At 36.8% G+C, this 22,564-nt stretch overlaps 2 protein-coding genes across 6 annotated transcripts in view; both read left to right on the forward strand.

Annotated features, from left to right (window-relative positions):
• The first annotated feature begins 269 nt into the window (after positions 1–269).
• spi1b (Spi-1 proto-oncogene b) lies at positions 270–8,108 on the forward strand. The gene is made up of 5 exons (XM_032560732.1): positions 270–673; positions 1,229–1,319; positions 2,371–2,567; positions 4,471–4,621; positions 6,908–8,108. Exons 1-5 carry the CDS (start codon positions 632–634, stop codon positions 7,219–7,221), a joined length of 795 nt encoding a protein of 264 aa, XP_032416623.1. The 5' UTR covers positions 270–631; the 3' UTR covers positions 7,222–8,108.
• Positions 8,109–10,532: 2,424 nt separating this feature from the next.
• The window catches only part of mybpc3 (myosin binding protein C3), a 33,094-nt gene continuing 21,062 nt past the window's right edge, over positions 10,533–22,564 (forward strand). Inside the window, exons 1-9 of one of the 5 annotated variants that reach the window (XM_032560146.1) lie at positions 10,533–10,673; positions 14,515–14,784; positions 17,447–17,572; positions 17,901–17,978; positions 18,422–18,570; positions 18,902–19,019; positions 19,109–19,157; positions 22,053–22,112; positions 22,237–22,239. In XM_032560146.1, the coding sequence (XP_032416037.1) occupies positions 10,649–10,673; positions 14,515–14,784; positions 17,447–17,572; positions 17,901–17,978; positions 18,422–18,570; positions 18,902–19,019; positions 19,109–19,157; positions 22,053–22,112; positions 22,237–22,239 (878 nt within the window). In that variant the 5' untranslated portion in view covers positions 10,533–10,648. The remainder of the gene's footprint in view (positions 10,674–14,514; positions 14,785–17,446; positions 17,573–17,900; positions 17,979–18,421; positions 18,571–18,901; positions 19,020–19,108; positions 19,158–22,052; positions 22,113–22,236; positions 22,240–22,564) is intronic. The other 4 variants (XM_032560148.1, XM_032560147.1, XM_032560150.1 and 1 more) reach the window with 4 other exon arrangements.

A 22,564-nucleotide genomic window follows, 5' to 3' on the forward strand; every position in this document is an offset into this window, starting at 1 on the left:
CACTAAAAACTGTCTATTGTGTTCAAAATACATGAACATACATAGATGTCCTGATATTGTGCATCAAAATATCAAACACTGTTTAAAATGAATGTGCAGAGTGTAAGTTTAACAAGTTAAATATATTCACACAGTAGTTCACAGTAGGCTGTTTATCACCTGTGAAGCAGATCTTTGAGTGAGAAACTGTCGCTGAGGAGAGTCCTTGATGATGATTGGCCACTGAGGGAGGGGACAGTATATTCTTCACTGATAAATGTGAAGCTTCATGATCTTCTCTGACAAATCATCAATAGCCAGGAACCTGTAGCAGGCACACTTGAATGCTCCCACCCACCGACATTTTACAGAAGTTAAAAGTTCCTTTTTCATTTCACCGGCAAACAACAACGAGGCCTCGTTCAGTTTGGTCTTTGCCTGACAGAGCAGCAGGCCTACGAGCGCGGCTAAGGTCACAAGCTTCTGCTATACAATAAGAGTGAGGGAGACATTTTTTTTTGGAGTTGGTTTTCGTTGAGTGAGAGGAAATTTTGAAACATTGTGCAATGGTGCCACAAAAGTTTTGAAAGGTTGTGAGAGCGTTTTTGCCAGCAAAGCGTCTGAGAGTCGGGTTGCTGGAGAAGAGGTCTCCATGTTGCATCCATACAGAATGGAGAGCTACCTCATCCCTCCTGTAAGTATATTTTTTTCTTTCTTTTTTTGTTATCGAAAACCTCAGTAGTCTTAGGTTGTGACAAGTGAAGCAGTTCTGGTTCAGTCTGATTTAAACCAGCTTTGACAAAGACTGAAAAATCTATTTCATAAACATGAAAATGGATATTAGATTTTTTTTCATATTAGTTGACTTATTGTGGTCTCTGCTTCAAGTTGAGTGAAAGACACAAATTGTAAGAGTCTTTTATACTACAGGCGACATGAAAATGAAACCCAAAAGTTCGAGGGAGTTTCAGAACTACAGGGATAAAAAAAGAAAAAAAAAGACTCACAATTATTCATGATTACATTTAATTTATAGTCATTTTTTCTAATTTCATTTAAATGAAGGCAGCTGCATTGTTTATGTGAAGATTTCACAAAACAGAAGTCTTTTTTAATTAAGTTTATAGATTGATGTTTTGTAGGAACATGCCGCTTATAGAATTAAATATCACTAGAGGAGTAACAAAAATGTGTTTTCTTTCCCTATGTTTCTGAAAACAGTTTTTTCTCTTTCCATGTGTTCTTTCAGCACACAGAAGAAATGTACGAGTCTGACATCTACAGACATCAAATTGCAGAATATTATAATCCATATGTATTAGATCCTGATATCCAGGCAGGTGAGTTTTAGTTCAACATCAATATTTAAAACGGTGACATTATAGTCAAACTGAAAAAAGAATCCCATCTGAAGCTGAAACAAATACATATGAATTTTTATTTATAATTATTAATCCAATGAAGGCAGATGGTTTCCAACAAATTGGTCTTACTGTTCAGAAGATCTTATTTTTCTTTTTTTACTTTGCCAAGTTAATCGTCCAGATGTTTTATATTTTAAGTCCATGACCCAAGGCGGTAACACAAACTTTTTTGGTTTATTGTACATAAAAAGAAAGCAGCGTGTGCAGCTGGAGCGCACCACATTAGGGTGTATGGAAACACAGGAAACAGATGCCTTTTCTTTCGGCCGCTACAGCTACAGACATAGAACAACTTTCGCCCCTTGGGGTTTTTGTTAATACATGAGAGGGTGCTTTACTTTCTCTTGAAATCAACTGTTTTGAATGTTGCACCAAAACAACTGAATTTGGGTGTAAGTGGGAGGTAAAAAAATGTCTGATGTGGGCGTTGGATAAAGTTTAAAAGCGATCCTGGAACAGCATCAGGTAATGGAAAATGCTCATGTGGATGTAGTAGTGAAAGAGTGGCTTTAAAGTTTTGCTTGAAGTTAGCTTAATTCAAATACCTTGTACTGTATTTGATCAACTTGTTTGTGTTGCAGCCCACTCTGTCTATTTTTAAATTTGTTAGAGTTCACACTTTAGAAGCATGAAACAGGTCCAATTCAACAATTGCACTTTCAAAGTGTAGGCCTTGTTGTTAAGTCCAACAAGCAGTATGACTTAGCAGGGTTTAGTGCAACTCTATTGCTTCTAATGGGGTATTTTTAAATGTGCTCAGCCCGACATCTACATGAGTGTCTCTGCTTTATCAACTTTTGTCGAGGGCATTAGTTTGGCGTGGAGGTGTGACTCTAAATTAGTATCCGGGGGTTGCCGTCAGTCAGAAGACAAGCTGAACATGTTGAGAACCACATCAGACACAGTGTGAAACAGAAAAAGACTTCTGCTGCTACCATTATCACTTTTTGCCATTGCCTTTGTTTAGATCACTGGGACTACCATTCGCACCCGCATGTGCACCCCGTCGAGTTTGAAAACCTCCAAGAGAGCAACTTCACAGAGCTGCAGAGTGTCCAAGCTCTGCATCCACCTGGGCTCATACGACACGATGCCCTGCGGTTCGACCCAGAGAACCTCCTTGACCCGAACCTAGCAGCACATTCACATGTGCTGCAGCAACCAGTGAGTTTTCCTTGTCACCCAACAACTTGAGCAACACATTTCAGTTGTGTTGTCGTGAGGTGGAACCACAATATTAGCTCTTTTTGAGGCGATGACTACAAATGAGGAAAAGTTTTCCTCAGGAGGACGACTTTGACTGATCTTAACGTTTACTTGCCACGGCTCTATCTGTGAGATAACAGAGAAATGATCAGTGAACAGAAATCTTACGTTTGCTATACACTTCTATCCTTGTACCACTAAACACCCTTGTTTTCTTATAGCTTAGAGTTTGGATTAAAATCACATGGGAAAAAAAAGACAGATTTGAAGCAGCAGAGTCTGCTTTCAGGACGCGGAGCTAAAATCAGGAAGTGAATCTTTGGGTTACAAGAAACACTTCAATTTTAGTGTTCTTACTCTTTTTAATCAGTTCAAAAACAGCGTTTTCTCTGAATAGATAATGTCGACTCAGCTATGCTCTTTTCGCTTCGACCTCTTTTTGTAAGCCATTGAGCTATAACAGAGGCCTAAGGTTTTTGGATAACATTTCAGCTCAGCATTTTCAACAAATAAACATCCTAAGTCTGAAACGATTTCACTTCTGCACTGCGTATTTGCAGCATTTTACAAGCTACTTTTCCCTTTAATATAGCAGATGATTAGTAAAAACAACCTGCACTGTATCTCTGTGTCAAAATGTACTACAAAAGTTATACTTTATGCCAGAGTTAGTAGATTAGAGCTGGAATTTTTAAGGATTTTTACAAACAATTTGCAAAGGGCAGAGAGCATGTGTGCGTTCGGTAGATTTTCTAAGTTTCACTGGAAATGCAAAGAGTTTTTCCAGTGTTTAATGTTAAGATAATGTGTGTTTATTTAAGGGAGGGGAAAATGAAAGGTGTCACTTCAGTAATAAAAATGTCATATAAAAATACAATGTGAAAACCACTGTTCCATTGCAGCTCCGTTGTCCTCCTTTGACTAGTCTTTTTTTTTTTTTTAACAGAATGTTATTAATAGATTGACAAGCTTTACCCGGCTAGGCACACAGATACCGACGTGTGCACACATCACAGCTCATGCAGAGAAAAGTTTGTGCCAAAGTCTTTTACTCACAGTGAGAAATACATAATAGAAACCCAACACAGTTTGGTATTTTTGTCCGCTGTTGGAGGTATGGTGTGAAATACTGCGTCTGTTACAAAGCAATGTAACTTCACCCTGAACATTTAGATTTAAAAATGGAAAACGTTGACATAATTACAGAGAACTTCAGATACTATGTAAAATATAATGTGAATCTGAAATTACAAATTATTTTTTCAATTATTGTAAACAGGGATAATCTAACATTTTCTATACTTTAAAAGTATTAGAGAGTGACCTGAAACTTGTTACATGTTTTAACAAAAATTGGCTAACAATGGAGATAGTGATTCAGATTAGGAATTTAAAATATGGTCCGTCATTTATTTATTTATTCATGTAGAGTTATCCTGTGTGCTTCCAAAGTGTGATGGTATGTGGGGCACCATATCTGTTAGTGATGGATAATACATGTTGGTTCTGTAGTAACAAAAGCTGCAATCCAGATAAGATTTGTTGTGTAAGAGGAAGATATTTCTTATTTAGGCAAGACAATGCAACCAACAGATATTACAACAGTGTGGCTTCTTAGAAAGACAAACTGGATTATTGTTGTTGCCATGACAAGACTGTGTACATTTTAAAAGGAAAAAAAGGATATCTTAATCTTTAGAGAGATTATACATTACTGAACATAATTTTTAACTCTGTGTATAATACAAAAATAGGAATAATTCCCATAGCAAAGATAGTTCAGTTATTCTTAGGCATTTTCTATGACAAGTGAGTTTATAAGTGAATTGTACTGATGTGAGACTCTTTGATTCTCATATAGGTAGCCTTCTTCTCTCGAACTGTATATCCGCCCCGTGTATCCCAACGCAGCTCTGATGATGAGGACCACGGAGGAAGGAGTCCCCCGCTTGAAGTGTCAGATGAAGAGTGCTTCAGAGATCGAGTCCCTTATGTCACATCAGCAGAGCTCGGTAAGGATTCATACTTCCTTTTCATCTACAGTGACGTGTTCTCAAAAAGCCATTCATAGTCTTAATTGTCTGCAAATCAGAATTTGCATGTAGAAAGATTTGCTCTTAAAATAGCAAAGCCGTCTCTCTCTCTGTAATAAAGCAGATTTGAATAGAGCAATTTGCATTAAAAAAATCCCCAATATTAAATTATTTCTATTTAAGCTGCACACTTTTTAGGGCGGTGTTCAATTCTCAAAACCCACTGTTATTTGTGACATGGAGATGGCATGAAACAAACACATAGGTGCAAGGAAGTATTGAATGAAAAAATTAAATATTACCCCGCAGGGAAGTCTATAGCAGGGGGGCAGAATGGAGAAGTGCAGAGCAAGCAAGCGAATGCACAACCAGGACACCATCCTCTCCCCTTTTATAAAGTGTGGACGTCACATTTAAAACATCTAAATACATAGTAGAAACAACTTTCTGCGTTCCTGTTACACGCAAAAGCTTGAGTCTTATCAGGACCCTGAGTTTACAGAGGGCAAATATTTTTCCTCTTTGAACACCTCTGCACCTGCTTGTGGTTGAAGCAAGGGCAACTCTGAACAGTGACGCATAGGTCCAGGTCGTTCATCTCTGCTGGACGTGATGAGAGTGTTTGCATCCACACGCCTGTATTTACTGCGTGAACAGGTTTCAAGTATTTTCTTTGCAAAATGAGCTGAAATACTAAAAACAAACATGCAACAAAGATTAACTGCAACGTGGGCAAATAAAGAAGAGAGTAACACTGCTGACATATGCACGTCCCGCTGACGTTAGTCTGCAAGGTGTTGTTGCAGACTAACTGTCTGCAACAGTTCCTACCGAACTTGGTAGGAAGGGATTTGAGAGGCGGTTTAGTTTTTCATTTTGCGGGTTTATTGTTTAAATTTTTGTATAGCACATTGATCTGCTTTTATTATTAAGGATGCTTTATAAATAAGATTTATTGGTTGATTGATTCATTCTTTGATTCACTGGATCTACATCCATCCAGTCGCACTAAGAAATGTAAAGATTGGTTGGCAACTTGGATTAAGTACTTTGGCTTTACTTTGGCTAGACAGAAATGACAATTGGCAGGAAAGAGAGCTGAAATCCAACGCACAACCTTTTGATTGCAAGATGACTACTTGCCCCATCTCTTAACTCTGAAGATGTTTCATATCTCATTAAAACAACTTAAATTCTGAACATGGGTTGGAGGTCTCAGGCTTATGCAACTTTGCAGACAGGATAATTGCACCAATATGGTCACTGAATTTTGATACTTGTTTCCTTTGTTTAGAACTGAAGTCTCGAAAATAAGAAGTGAAACATCTTTAAGTAACTTAAGGAAGGGGTCCAATTGCCTTTTATTTAAACTCTTGGAGCAACCGTCACAGCTTGGTGAACTTTCACCCATCAGCCTACATGTTACCATTTCCAGGTTGTTCAGGCATCAGGAATTTTGCTGTGTTATTGTTATTTATGATTGATCAAGTAATAGCATGTTTGTGTTAATCTTAATAAACTTGACCAACAAAGTAAGAAGGGAAAAGACAAAAAGCTTTCTTATCTTATTTGTTTCCGACCTATGTTGAGTATTTACTCAGCTTTTTTGTTTTGCTGACAACTTAAGCAAATTTTGTAGAATGGACTATTGGTTGCACAGCTGTTTTTGACAGTGCTGGTTTTCCATGTTTAACTGAGGAAACAATAAAACTACAGTATGTGACTACATATTTATTGTAGATTACAGGAATTACATTATATTTATACATATACATTATAAGTGTTTCAATGTTAGAATGTTTGGGGGATAATTTTCTCCATTCAGCATAAATGTGACTGTCACCTGTGTGTTTAATTTTGGTTAAATCCGCCACTGTGTCTGTCAGCAATATTTTTGTCAAGCTATTTGAACATATTCGTATTTATATAAAAATATAATAAATGTATATACAGAGAGAGAGAGAGAGAGAGAGAGAGAGAGAGTTGGTTTTAGCTGTGTTTAAGTTGAGGATTGTTTAACCACTGCAGTTTATTAAAATATTGTGGTGGCAGTTTCTATCTGAACTAGTCAAAGGAACAAAAGAGTAAGAGGAGAATGGGTGTTTGTGATTTGAAAATGTGATGAGATGCGTCATTGACACATGTGCTTAGTAACCAGTGGTTTTTTCATAAACACATGACCAAAATATTGAGACAAGTTGTTCTTCTTAATGTATTTAGGCAAAAGATTAAAAGTAATAATGCAACACCATGCTATTTCCAAAGGTAACAAAAAGAAGATCCGTCTGTACCAGTTCCTGTTGGACCTTCTAAAGAATGGAGACATGAAGGACAGTATCTGGTGGGTGGACAGAGACAAGGGGACATTTCAGTTTTCCTCCAAACACAAAGAGGCCCTTGCACATCGCTGGGGAATCCAGAAGGGAAACCGGAAAAAAATGACATATCAGAAGATGGCTCGCGCCTTGCGCAATTATGGCAAAACAGGCGAGGTGAAAAAAATCAAGAAAAAGCTGACATACCAGTTTAGCGATGAGGTTCTCGGGAAGAGTCATCTGGAGAGAAAACCTTACATGTAGAGTGTAAAAATTGTTTCTGGTGTATCTGTTGGATAGCATTATAGAAATGAAAAAGATGATACTGTACAGTACCAGTCTGGTACTTATCCTGGCCATCCCGCTTTCATGATCTCCTGACTCGTTCTTTGAGAATATGTGGAGGGAAACCACTTGCTGAGCGTTTCAAAGAGACCTTTAGAGGCCAAACTCAGTGAAATGCATCAAATAAGAAGTATAAAAAGGGTTGTTTTAACAAAATGAAATAATTAATTTGACAATTGGGAGTAGTTTCTAAGTGAAGTGTTAAAAAAACACAAAATAAATTACATAAATGAGTTAAATACAACTTCATAAGCAAAAGCAACCAAAGCTATTAAAAATACATTTTGTTCCTTTTCTTTCCTTCATATTTCCTGTGATGCATTTTTTCCTGTATTTGCCTTTTTATTTAAGAAAGTAGACTTGCCCATAAGGTTTATTGAGGATCCTACAGTTAAGTCGTAAAACAAATTTTATGTCTGCAGCTAATTTGTTTATCTTATGACAGTCACTCTGTCCTTCTTTACCTGTCTGAATGTTATTAGGTTGTAGATTTGTGCTTTTATAAGAGCAGCATCAACTTGAGTAGCAGAAGACCATCACATTTTGTTGGGCCTTACTCATTTTCTCCACTTTCTGTGACTCTTCTCGTTTTTCATATGAACAAGTTCTCTTAGTTGTGTAAATTTACTATGTTTATGTAGCCTCTTTATATAAGAAGGTTAGTATTTAAACAGCCTGGAGGCAAAGAGAGGAATAAGTGTAAAGATATCCTCTGTATTCAGGTAATATTGTGCCTTGTTATATTCCAATAATTGTATAAACTGTACTGAAAATTGCTTGTAAAGAATAAATTGTGCATTAATTATTGTGTGTGTTGTTCTATTTGCAAAGATTACATGGAGGCAACTTCAGCAAACATTTGAAGCTCGAAAAGAAGAAGAGATCAAATATGAAGTTAAAGAGTGCTAAGTTGTTCAGATGAACTTTATTATCTATCATTACATCTTAAAGATAACAGCCAGACAGCTAAACTTTAAGGAACTTTGAGGCTAATGGAGGCCTGAGGAGGTGAAGTGTCTTGTCACTTAATGGTTACTATAACTGAATCCTAACAAACTGCAGGCATCGGCTTTCCGCTCGTGGCTGGTGTGACGACTCTGCAGTGACACGTCTGATTTCTTCATGTCTGTCGCTGCAGTGACAAACTTTACGTCTGTGTCCAATTATTGTCTCTTTGTTTAGAGAAAGTGTTTCATTGAAGACATTAAAAGACAGACTAGATTATGTTTTACTGAATTCTCTTGAGATATGTTGTGTTTATTTCTTTACATAAACAGAAAATATACATTTTACAGTTTTATTTGTAGTATATTTAAAACCAGTAGCAGAATTCACCTAGAAGGAATGACTAAATATTACAGACCTCAAAGAAATAATATTGTTTTAAAAAGGACTTACCAATTTCGTTAACATGTGCAGAGCAGTGTGCAACTATAAACCAACTCCAGGCTTCTTGAGAGCCAACAGCTCCCCACAATGGTCAGCTTGCATCCAATACTAAGAGATGAGAGCACTGAATGAAACATGACGCAATAAAATGCAGTGTAGTGAGCTGGTCCACTTATTGAGCTGTTATACATGTTGAAGGCATGTTTTGACCTGTATACACAGCTGTGCAAAACTTTTAGAACAACTCTCATCTCTTTTTTTACATTCATGTAATTATTGCAATGTTTATGTTATGTTAGTCTGTAGTTCTTTAAGGTTTCTAATGTTCAACACATTTTCAACTACAACCTCATTGGGTGTCAGTCACCTGGTTGGTGCCCAAATCCTCTTCTGTCTGTCAAACTGATTTATAAGAACTGAGTTTATGTGACACAACTAACAAAAACTATTAATTTCAGAAATTCGCTGTGCAATAAAGCAGCCAAAGCTCCAAGAAAAAACTCTGAATGGCCTTTAGAAATGAAAAACAATAAAACATAAAAAAGAACAATCCATATTTATTGGTTCTATGAAAATAAAAATATGTATAAAGTCTTAAGATGAGTTGATGTTTTCATTTATTAGCATCATGTCTCACTAATATTTGTTTTAAATATCTATTTGGAAGATATTTATTTGAAGTGCAAAAAAATCCATGCTTAGAAATAAGTTTTTTTTCACAAAATCACTGATGCCACAACAAAAACTAGCATGAACATGTACAGAAGGATCACAGCATTGGTTTTTTTTTTACGACTAAAGCATATCAAACATTAATGTTTCTTATTTAGCAATGATGGACAAAGGTAAATTGTTTCATATAAGATTATTAACAGTGATTACTCACATGAAATGACATTTAACATCACTGGTACAGAAAACCTGACAAACGTCCAAGTCCAGCTTCCTGTAGCATTTAATCTGCCCCAAATGTCTTGAGAGGCTCCAGGAGCAACAAATATACGACCACACATCGCTACTGTCAAAAGAGTCACTGTTATAACAGGGATTTCCCCAGCAGGTGCGCTTTTGTGGTGCGTTCAAGTACAATGGATTTAAGAAAAGATCTCCAAAAAGTAAAAAAAATTTAATCAAAATTTGGCATGAATTAATGAATTCATAATCTACAACAACAAATTTAAATGATTTATTGTTATATTGAATAATCCTACTATATATACTTTGCTTATTTCCTCTTCGATCCAAATTTCCATTGAATTTTATTCTACCCCTTTTTGAAATATTTGAATATACTCTACATTGTTAAGACAATATTTATATGTTTTTTGTTTGTTTTTCATTATTGAAACATACTGAATTTACTTATCCATGACTGAACTGAGGTACATGATTTTTGTGTACTGATTACACCTCTTGTCTTGTCAGAAGATCTTTACCCACCTCTGTAGCAGAATAGTGGTTCACCATCAAATACTTGTTCAATTTGTAGCTAAAGTTTGACACCTGAGCTTCCACTGAAATTTAGTGGTGGGTCCAGACATAATCCACAGTCAAAAAGAAACAACACACCACCTTCCAAGTCTCCTTGTCAGAGGTAGATGGTGACAGGGTGCAGCACAAAACCTTCTCTTAAATTCTTTGTTCTAATTATATCCCCTGTGCTACGTCCCTTCCTCACACTCTCAAGGCCTATCATTCAGCAGAGGTGGCGCGGAAAGGATAGTCGAAATATAGCTCAAGGTCAGACATGACCAGGGTTGGGTGGTGGGAGCCAGGTCATTGCTCTGATGGAGAAACAGTGGGTGTTTTTTTTTCTTCTTCATACTCTGTTAGGTCTGAGGTGGAAAATGGCTGAAGGAGTGGGCTGGGTTTGGAAACAAGACCACTATTAAAGGCTGAGGCTTGACCCCGGGAGCAAACTGAGTAGCACTGCAGAAGAGAGAGGATATCGTTCAGGATGCCAGAACCGGCCAAAAAACCAGGTATGTTTCTTCATTTAGCCGCTTAATGAGACACTCAACTTACAATAACTTAATGTCTTACCTCACATTATGTCTGCTATTGTTACAGTCACACCAAATGTACGTTGTTTTTTTTAGGAAATTAAAGAAAAATGGAAAATTATTTCAATGCGCTAAAAATTTAGAAAGTATTTGTGTGAATTGGATAAATGAGACAAATATAAAACTGCATCATAAGTAAAAAATAAAAGCTTGACATGAGTTCAAACTTAAAGTCACTGACAATATACAGAGTTAACAACTGTAACTTCTACATTATAATTTTAGTTTTGCTAATTACATTTGTTTCTCTGTTTCATAATTCATACTGCTGGTTTTAAGATTTAACAATGCCCAGGTGGGAGCCAAAAGAAGCACACTAGGTGCAATAATGTGCGCCATGTTCAAAGTGCTTTCAGCAGGAAACGACTTGGTCACTTCAGGAACTCTTGTCAACGCGCTCCAAGGTGGAGGCTTTGTATGAGATGAACTCCACACTTGTCACATTTCTGACATGGCTGCATACACAAAATGATCCAGAGATCCAAAATCCCCAACAGGATTCCAGCCTGACAAATGATAGCCACAGTTTCCCCTTTGAGGGTGAGGATGAGCTGCTTGTTTGTGCTATCGGATGGCACAGTGGTGTCCAAATGGCTCACTTGTGTGTGGTAAGACCTGCAGTGTGAAGGATTTGAGCAGCACAGAAACTGTTTGGATCATCTTGAGCCTGCAGTTAGACTAATAGCTGTTATTAACACCCTGCGGTCTGTGTGATGCAGAAATCATTTGACAAGCAAAGCTAAATAAGGAATCCACCTGTTTCTTTTTTTAAACAATATTCATTCAGCTTCTATTATGCTAAAGAAATACACCCACATTTACAAACTTAGGGAACATATTGATATTTTTCCCATGACCACATTAACTTAAAGTGTTTGTTTGTGATGTGAATAACAAGGCACAACATCCTGGGCATCGTGCTTTCACAGGATGGTACAAGCTTTCAGAAAAAAATTAAATAGCTTTAGCTTCCTTGTCCAGTCAACTGTTAGTATGGTTCCCATGTTGTACCCATTATAATTCCTGTAAGAAAATATGATTATAAACATTGTCTGGGCAAAGATGCCAGTTCGAACCCCCAGGGGCACCGCCAGGAATCTTGGGCCCCATGACAAAAAATGAAACCTTTCTCCCCTATATGGCGCCCCTGCGAACCCCCACTCTCTGTGTCTCAGTCATTGTGACTGCTTCGTTTCTTTCAGATTGCCTCAGGGCAGCTGTGGCTACTTGTAGTAGCTGACCTTCAGCATGTGAATGGGTGGAAGTCTGACCAAACATAGTGAAAAGTACTTTCTAGTCCTCAGGACTAGGAAAAGAGTTATACAAGTAAATGCCATATTCCATTTATTTAACCCCGAACAGGGATAATTCAAAACACAGCTGAAGACTACTAAGGCATTTATTATATTTACAAAAACAAAAAACTGCATGAATTTAAAATTAATTCAGATTCTTTAAAACACTATTATTTCATGTTAATCTGAAATTATTTTTTCAGTGTATAACTTAGAAAAAAAAACTAAAATCCCCCATCTGCAAATACGAAAAGTAGGGAATTAATCTGCATATGATGACGTCTCATAGCAAGTTAGTAAACAGAAATAGCTTTAAGAATGCCTGGTCAAAGTGCATTACAATGAAATTCATGGAAAGATAACATGCAGTGGAAAGTATTTTGACAACCCCTGTGGAAACCAAACTAGACATCCTTGAACATGGGTTGTGTTAAGAGTCTTCTTAAGAAGTGTGGCTTTCTATGTGACATGCGAGTAACAAAACAGCGACACAGGGAGAACATATGACGCAAGTAACCTCAAATATGGAGAGGAAATGTGGTGTGTTGAACAAAGCCATTATTGCACAGTTTATAAGATGCCTTTAAGCAAGCATGTGGATCTGTGGAACACACCAGTCAAATTTATGACACTTGTCAGGTTGGAGATATTTTGAAAAATCAAAGACTGCACTATGGTGTGTAGTGGTTTGCATTACTCCACTACAGAAAGATCCACCCAACCATCCATTCATCCATTGGAGTTTAGGTTCCTACTTTTTAGATGATAACACCCTTCTAATATGTTGTGATGGCTGAAAACCATCAAAAATATTTACTGTTTTAATATGCCTTGCTGGAAAGTTATGGTCTTATACGGTTGTATTTTATTTTTTAAATTAATTTGTTAGTCTGATTTTATTATTTTCTCATTTATTGTTAGTACCACATTGTACTCCTATGCTGAATTGTCCCACATTTAAATCTGTAAATAGCATCTGTATCTATGTAACATACATGCAGTTCAGGATTCCAGGCACACCATGCTGTGTGTTAAACACCTCCACCGTCAGAGCTTTCAGTCGCACTATTTTTAGACCCCTTTTAAAGACGACAACTGTTTGCCAGCAACAACTTTTCCAAACAGGGACAAAGCAGGAACTTTAACAGATGGCGTATTACGCAGGCACAGCGAGAAGACCTTTACAAGGAAATATCATGGTCAGGGTATCGTTCTTTCTGTAGGTCGTTAAAGACACTTAGTCTTGCCATTTTTTCTCTCACATCAGTTTTTTGAACATATTGTGTTTCTGATATTTCAGAGCTTCCTATTTTGATTTATGACTCACAATCAAAAGTATTTTAGCCCATAGACTTAAGAGACACCCTTATTTTCACCCTCAATCTGAAAAAAATGTTGGTCAGCATAATTTAACATCAACTGCATTTTTTTTATATCAGTAGTGATTTCAGGGGCATCATTCTTGGGTATTTCATTTTAAAAATGTTCACATCTTCTTTGAGAGAGTTAGAATAAAGTGTCAGTTTTTTCTGCTGGGTGCTTGTGTTGCAATAGTTGGATTTCTGAAACGTAGGATGGAAATCAAGAAGGTTTATACATGTGTGGGTGTATGTGCAAGGAGAATGGATTAGTTCTTTTAAATAGGAATAAATAAAGAGGAACTAATATGAAAACTGGACATGAAACTAGCACTACACAGGCAAAGATAACAACAATGTAGAAATCTGACAAAGAGAAATGCTGCAACAAATCTAAAGAGAAATTTAAGACAAAAGACGACAGATGTAAGCACAGTGCAGAAATGGCAAGAAAATAAGATGGACGTTTCATTTCATTCTTCAGCACTAAAGCAAGAAAGACCAAATTTTTTGCATCAACGCCCCTTTGTTGGACACCACACATGAATTAAAAAAAGTTCTGTCCATGTGATATTTTGAGAACAAGCTGCAAGAATGACTAAACCAGGACCATCAGAACAAAATTAAATTAGGAGTGGACATTGTTACAACACGAGCAAGGCAGCAAGAAGAGAGAGAATTTTGTTCTTGTAGCCCAGGGAGAGAGAATCTTACTTTGCAGAGCATGTACATGTGTTTAAATATGTGCAACCTTTCACTAGCAACCCAAAATAAACCCTAAAGTGTGCAGGCAGATTTGGGTCACTTTAATAGGATGTAACATTGATGTATTGTTTTGAACAACTAGACATGCACATTTTTTATTCTGTTGTTTATAATGAGTCCTTTTGTTTATTAGCGTCTATGATGGCTCCGAAGCTTTTAATCTCAGCTTTCCCCTGCGAAAAGAGATCAACATAAGAGGAAGCTCCATATCTCTTTGGCATTGACACTATGATTGATTAATCACCACTCAGCAAAAGAACGAAGAACTGAATTCCCTAATCAAAAAGATCACACTCACTTTTCTACGCTTCAGTGAGTGTACTTTGACTCCAATGTTTTTAGTTTCAGCATTTGCCAAGAAACCAAAGACTCAGGAGGCAGAGGAAGGCTCCTGTGTGGTTTTTGAAGCTGAGACAGAGAAGTCTGAAGCTAAAGTAAAATGGCAGTGCAACTCAAAGGACGTTGCCAGCAGCAATAAATATGCAATCACAGCCGCTGGAAACAAGCACTCCCTCACCATAAAAGACATCACCATGGAAGATGCCAATGTCTATGCTGTGATTGCTGGTGGTTCAAAGGTCAAGTTTGAGCTGCGGGTCGCATCAAAGCCAGGTGGGAGACTTTGATGCTGCAGCTGTGCATTTGAGGCCTCTGATCACTCATCCACAGCTCGTGTAGCCGTCACTGAGCACAAAGCACAGCACTCAATTTAGAAAACCACTGAGGCAGTAAACACTTGATGCACTGCATGCGCTTGATGTTACCATGATTCTACATCCTCTGATCAAATTTCTGAAACAGCCTGATGTGTTTTTTTTGTTGTTGTTGTTGGCTTTTGAAGAGTTAGTAGAACATGTTGAGAAATTAACGTTTTCTCCCACTGAAGGTTTTCAACTAATAAATTAAAAGCCAACCTTTGATCAGAGTGAAAGCTACAAATTTTCAAAAAATTGGTAGCTTAAAGTCTATGTTTATAACTAGGAGAAAAATGGAGCAGCATTCACCTGTCGAAAAAACTAAAACATTCAAAAATAGAAGCTTTTCTTTACGCCATAATGAAAGAATTAATTTGCCATTTTGAGAAACAATTTAGACCTAAATTTAAAACAGTACTTCTTTAACACTCCACACGTTTTTAAATAGTTGATTATCCTTCTTCATTGTACATAAAAACACAAATTTCAAAGTGAAGAAAACAGATGTGCAAGTAATAATAGTTTTTTCCTCCAGATGAAAGTAAAAAGCTAATGATGAGTGTTTTCTTCACGTTACTCGGTTGTTCATTAAAATATCTGTGGTTTGAGGAAATGCTCCTAATGTGTTTATTTTCCCCATTTGTTTAGAAATTCCTTAAACGTACCAAACAGTCCTTTAACGAGTGCCAATTGTGTTTCATTTCTTCCAGAATATTAGCACTGCATTTTCCCAGGTTTTGCTTGCACAACAAATTTGGAAGTGTTATTTCAAGTCCTAGGGAGTTGAATTCAACACGGTGAAAGTGTCTATATTGGTCCACTCTTGATTGTGTTAAAGTAACACTTTTAAAAGTGTTATTTGTGATAGAGTTGAAGCAACACTCTGAGCAGTTGAAACTTGACACACATCAGTGTTGATTTACTTAACACTAGTGTGTAATGTCAAAAGTTAACACTACGGATGTGTTAATCTAACACAGAAGTGTTAAATATAGATCAACATAGAAATCTGAATTTTAAACTACTACTGGTCGGGTGTGCTGTGGTGGTGTAGGGGTTACGCACAACCCACATATGGAGGCCTTAGTCCTCAACATGGCGTCGCAGGTTCTTCCCGGCCTTTGAGGCATGTTTTCCCCCCTTCTCTCATTACCCATTTTACTACCAATTCACTATCAAATAAAAGCCACTAGAGCCAATAAAACCTATATCAAAAAATACTACTAGCAGTCAATAATCCCCAAATTCACTTTAAAAAACATTAGATGTCACTTGAATCTACAAAAACACCAACACACGTTGCAGTTTTGAATCTACTTGTATGTCTTAGCTTACAGAAACATCCTGGACAGCATTAAAAGTTCTTTCTTAAGAAATGTGTGGAAGTCATCATAACAGGCTTCAGTCACCAACATGACGTACTAATGAAGAAAAAAGGCAGCCAATATGTCATCATTTAGTGTATGTATAGAAACATTTTGGCTTAGCTTTGATCGCATAGATCAACCCACCGGTCCAGCACAGTCACTCTCCCCATTATGCCGTCTGAAGCCAAAAACATCAAAAAACGACTCCGCAGCTAAATAATGTTAACTCAAATGGACTTTCTTACAGTTTTAATGTTCGGTTAACCACCCGACACCTCGTGCTACACCTGCTTGGCTAGCTGCTAACAAAAATACTAAACCAACGGTGCTGAAGTCCAGTCCTCGACTACGGAGCCCTCTAGGGGACATGGGGAAAAAATTTTCTTTTGCGAAACTTTTGCGTTCCCTTGCAAAAACTTTTGTTCCCTCGCAAAACATTTGCGTTCCCTCGCAATACTGTACTGATCAGTTTTGCGGCATTATTGAATACTGTAAGCCTTTGCAAAACGGAAAATTAATGCATCCATAAAAAATAATCAAAAACATGATAATCTTAACATGGAACTTATCTTGTCATGATAAGCTCCAGACAAGACGCCATACTGCTGTCCCCGCTCCTCGGGCAAACACGTGACGTCACAGATACGTCACAATTGTGGGAGCAACTCTGTCTGGTGTTGATTTAAATTTAACTCTCCGGAATAACAATAACTCTTTAGGAAAACTAACACTCATGTCGTTGAATTAGACTAAACAAGTGTTGAATTAACACTGTAGTGCTGTGTAGTGTCACTGACTAACATTGCACCAGTGGACTGTCACTGTGACGTACTTAGGATGTTTATATTTTATAATGTAAACGCAAATGTTTTGAAGAAAACCAGCTAAAAGGCAGCAGCTGTCCACTGTCCGCACTGCCGCCACGCTCACTCTTCCATCACGGTGACCTGGACCCCGACACCAGCACATTATTTCCTCATGAGTAACCACCACTCAACAGACCCTGAGCACTGTCAGAGAGGCCACTGATAACATGTGGAAAAGTTAGCCTGCCACTTAGATATGATAAGGCAAAAGAAATATTTAGAATTTAAATGTTCAGCCCAGCGTATTTGCCAAATAAATACTAACTTCCCAGGCATAATGTTTACTTTCACTGCTTTTTTTCTCTTGTGTGTGCTATTGATGCCACCAAAAATAAAATCAACACAGAGGTTCCAGCTGAGGCCCCTGCTGGTGAACCTGGGAAAGCTGACCAGGCTCCTGTTCCACCTCCTGCAGCTTCCACACAGGGAGAAACCTCTGCTGCTCCAACACCAGATGCTCACCCAGCTGAGGGTAAGTTACTGTGTACCATCATCAGGCTTCCATTGCATTTTACACTGAAACATTTGTACAACAGAAGAACTCTTTACACTGAAACAATGTAAAGAGATTTTCTTCACATTTGAGTGCAAAAAATGAGTGTTTAATTGTCTGCAGCATATATACTGTATATAATTTGTTTATTTTCAGCAACTTTAACATCTGTAACTGTTTCTTAAAATATAGACTGAATTAGCCGACATTAAATGCAGATCTTTGTCATGAGGTTTGTTCATTTTTTACTTTCTTTCACTTTGTTTTTAATTAACTTGACCTTGGTTTGGATTGGATTTTTCTTTAGATGCGCACCCTCCAGACACCAGACAGGACTTGACTGGACTCTTTACAGAGAAACCTCAGTGTGGAGAAGTCACTGTGGGTGAGTGGACTGGATGTACCAGACATTGTTTTGAAGGAAATCTTAATTCAGTGCTTCATGGTTTTAGTTTTACCAAGTAGAAAAAGTTCAATATGGTGAAGAAAAACAGAAATAGACAGATGCTGGTCTCTCATTACAGTGTTACCAGTGTTTCAGTCCAATTACTGAATCAGAAATGCTAAGTTAAATTGCTGTAAAAGAGACAGACCATTGTTGTATTTCTAATTCGTTGACAAACAATATAACATAATATGAACTCAAACTTCTCATTATTTTTCATTTCCTCTCCTTTTCTTTTCCACATCTTCACCCATATTTTTGAAGCAGCTTTAAGAAATGACAGAATACATTACTATAAGCAGAAATAATAATTTAGAAAAATGCAACAATGCTGCTAACTTTCAGAATTTCGTCATTGCTGTATGTGTATTTCTTGTACGAAGGTGAAAATATTACATTTGTGGCTAAAGTAAATGCTGACTCACTTCTGAAGAAACCCAGCGTGAAATGGTTCAAAGGGAAGTGGATGGACTTGGCCAGCAAGTGTGGAAAACACCTGCAGCTGAAGGAAACTTACGACCGCAACACCAAGGTGAACAGAAGGCATACTAAGAAACATGTTGATTGTTCATCATTTTAGTGTTGATTGGTTGTATTTGTTAACATTTATTAGCCATAAGAATTTGTAGAAAACAAGTATAAAACTATTAGAGGCAACCTATTTGTAAATTCTGTACTTTTTTTTTTTTGCCAAAGTTAGGCAAGCTCTTTCTTCAGACACCTGTGCTAATCACATATTGAACTGCATATGGGACTCTCTGTATTAACAAAGCAAAGTTGCAAAGTTTTTGGTTGTTTTCTTGAGTAATATAGTTCAGTATTTGTATTCTTGAACCTTGTATCGTCATTATCTGTCGTTTCAGGTGTACACATTTGAGATGCAAATCGTTGCTGCTAAGCCTAACTTTGCTGGAGGTTACAGATGTGAAGTTTCATCCAAGGACAAGTTTGACAGCTGCAATTTTGACCTTGCCGTACATGGTGAGTGTTGCGTATGCTTTGCTTTCGATGTATTATGATTAAAGATGTTTCAGGACAGCTGATCAGTTTGGGACCTGCTCTTGTTTCAGAGGCCCGAGCTCCTGAAGGTCTGGACATAAGAGCGGCTTTTAGACGCACGTAAGTGACTCGGAGTACATAAAAAGTTTTTATTTACATAAAATTATATAGCTTGAATTAAGGATCTGCTGATCTTTTGCTGAATTTGAGCTAATATTGTCTTCTAATGTTGTTTGAAAGAAATAATTTGATATTTTAATTCTAATTTGAAAAAATCATAAACTTTAAAGTCAAACACAAAATATCTTAGTTAGAGGTTAATTCCTACTACTGATGTTATGCTAAAGAGACAAGACAAAAGTAAGTTGATGTCTTACTAAACTATAAATGCCTTGCTGGCTAAATGGAAAAATGTTTATGTCTTATCAATGTAAGAGAAAAAGAGTTTTGGCTTGAAGAGTAACACTGATTTTAAAGAAAATAAAGTTTTCTTTAAAAACTTCATTTTAAAGGAAAAATGATTTTTTTTTTAAAGAAAATAACCAATATTATGGATGTCTAACCAGAAATTACTTCAGTGTCAAAAAGCCCTTACATAGGTGCTAGAGGGAATAGCTTCCTGCATGGCTTTGTAGTTGTACTTGAAATCAAAGCCTAGCAGTAAAAAATACTAATTTTCTCCACAGAATTCAAGTTAAGAGTTTTATATTAAGTAGTGCAAGTACTGAGTATAAAAATGCATTGGATTAATATCATAGAATGCGTGGTAAATATCTGTGAAAAATGCTAACTTATCAGGAGTGAAGGCGCTAAGAAGAGAAGTGGAACAGCAACAAGGTAGTAGAGATTTGGTGCAACCATGGAGGCTCGTTGTCAAATTCTAAAGACTTGGATTGTTTAAAAACAGAGAAATTTGCATCAGGAATAGAGGCTTTCGCTCTCTTTCCCGGACTCATTATTCTCTGCGTTCAAGCCAAACAATCCAGTGTTTTGGATTTCACAGCCGCCAGTTGACCGAGTTTTGAGACTGACCACAGGAGGAAGATCAACAGAGAGCTAAACCCAGAAGTTAAATACCAAAATTAACATGGTGTTAACCTTTAACTTCATGATTTGGTGTTCCAACCATTAAATAGCTGGCAGCAGCATATGTCAGCTTCTTCTGATCCCCTCCTGAGTCTCAATCAAAACAGCCGAGCCAGCTGCCCAAGCAGCCATGTGGCTGAGTGAGATTTGACGGTGGTGTTATTGTACTGAAAGTGCAGGATGTGCTAAGACATTCAGGCTTTTCAGCAGCAGACCACCGCCTGGGGGGGTTGCCTCACAGAGGAAGTGCAGCTACAGTGTGTTGTAACTTCACCACACAGAGCAGAGACTCACCTTCACATGCTGTCGGATCAGAGATTGGAGATTATCTCGTCTATGTCCGTTTTTATCTTTCATCCCACTGATAAGAAACAAACACACGCGCTACGGTTGCCTGCTTTGCTTCACGACTGTTTTGTTTTGTCATTGCTTGGGTTATGGCTGCAGCTTGGTGAGATGGTTTTGTGCTTTTAGGATATGTAGAAGGTCTTGCTACATATCGCATCTTTATGTCATGTTTTTCTCCCTACCACCTTTTTTCCTTTCTTCGCTAGGTACCATGTGACCTCCCAAAGGAACAATCACCTACTGCAAGACATGACCAAATCATGAGTTGTTAGCAGCTGATGCTGATGAGTAAAGACAGGGTTCCTACACATTTTCCATTTTTAAATTCCAGCTGTTTACTGACTCATTTTAAAGCCTCCAAGATTGTGCAGAAAAGCCCATTTATAAACCCAAACAGCATGCATGTAAGATAGCAATATTTCAAGGTTGTCTTGTTTTGATCATGTTTCATATTTAATATCTTGTGATATAGAAATATTCATATCTCAAGCTTATTTAGCAGTGATAAGATTCTTATCTTTCCTTGACCTCCTTTCTCATGAGCTCATTAAATTGAGATAACTACATCTTAGGCTTTTTGTCGTTATAGTCGTTTAACAGTTCAGTTACCTCCAGATTACAAAACACCAAGCTTGTTTTGTCCTGACAACAGTTTTCCTATCACAGTAACATGGCATAAAACAATTTAATGATTTTTTTGTTGTTACCACAGTTCACTTATTCAATTATCTGGAGTTGTCACACAGAAAGTTTCATTATCACACAATACTGAGACCCCCAACTTCATTTGGTCATGGAAACAGTTTTCATCACACTATTATGTTAAAACACAGAGACCTTTAATTTGGCAATTGCCCCTCATTCATTTAAATATTTAGCTCTTCATCTTGTTATTTATATGAAGTTTCAAAATCTCATTTTATCAAGATAACTGTATCTCAAACTTTAGTAACAGTACCATGATTTTTAATTATCTTGAGGTAACATGACCTCATTTTGAACCAATGTTGAGAAAACTAGTGTTTAAGGGTTTTGTTGTTTTAACGGTTTAAGTTTTTTTCTTTAAGATAAGAAGAATCTTACATTTTTTTGCCACTCTAACTGTTCTATTGTATTGTTATTTTGAAATATCACAGCTAAAATTCACTCTTGAAGAAATGGATCATTATATTTATATTTACCCAGAAATCAATACATTGAACTTGGCAGTTGGTTCAGTCTTCAGGAGGAAAATGTTTCCCATTGAAGTTCAAACAAGTTGCTATATGTTATTTCATTCTTTTCCATACTTATCCAGACTGGTAAAAGTTTAAAAGTATACTCTATACTTTGTCATTCTTCTGAAGCCTTTTCAAACTATTAAATTGGGAGAGACTTGTGACTGCAAAACCAACACCAAAACAGTTGTGTACATCTCTGATAGAGCAAAACCACACAAGGCATTTTTAATTTTGCATAAAGCAAATGGAATATAAAGTGTTTAATTAGAAGGAAACATCTGCAGTGACACATTTCTGTTCTTTGGAGAATCTAAATGATTAAGCCATATGCTAAACTGTTGATGCTTTTTGATGTCTGCAGTAGCACAGATGGCAAAGACGATTCAGGAGAGCTGGACTTCAGTGCCTTATTAAAAAAGAGGTGAGGAAATCAACATTTTAAAAAGTTCTACTTAGAACAATGATGACTTTTTTCGCTTTCATAAAAATGCCTGTTTTTTTTCTAATTTATTTTTTATTCTTTCTGGGTGATCCTCTGTCCACAGAGAGTAAGTAATTTCTATAATTGCAAACTATATAACAGTAATCTATAGGAAACAAACTTATGATCACTAATAACAATTTCACTTAATCTTTCTACTGAAAGTCAGTCTATATATACAGTATATATATATATATATATATATATATATTATATATATATATATATATATATATATATATAATATATATATATATATATATATATATATAACTTCTTAACCTTATATTATCATAATAATGAAATCATTGCAAAAAAAAAGCAAATATTAAACCTACTTTTTGCATGGCGTTAGCATGTGTTCCGACTCATGTTATTTGATCCTAAATGTG

Source organism: Xiphophorus hellerii, chromosome 4 (genome assembly GCF_003331165.1).
Source record: "Xiphophorus hellerii strain 12219 chromosome 4, Xiphophorus_hellerii-4.1, whole genome shotgun sequence".
NCBI lineage: Eukaryota > Metazoa > Chordata > Actinopteri > Cyprinodontiformes > Poeciliidae > Xiphophorus > Xiphophorus hellerii.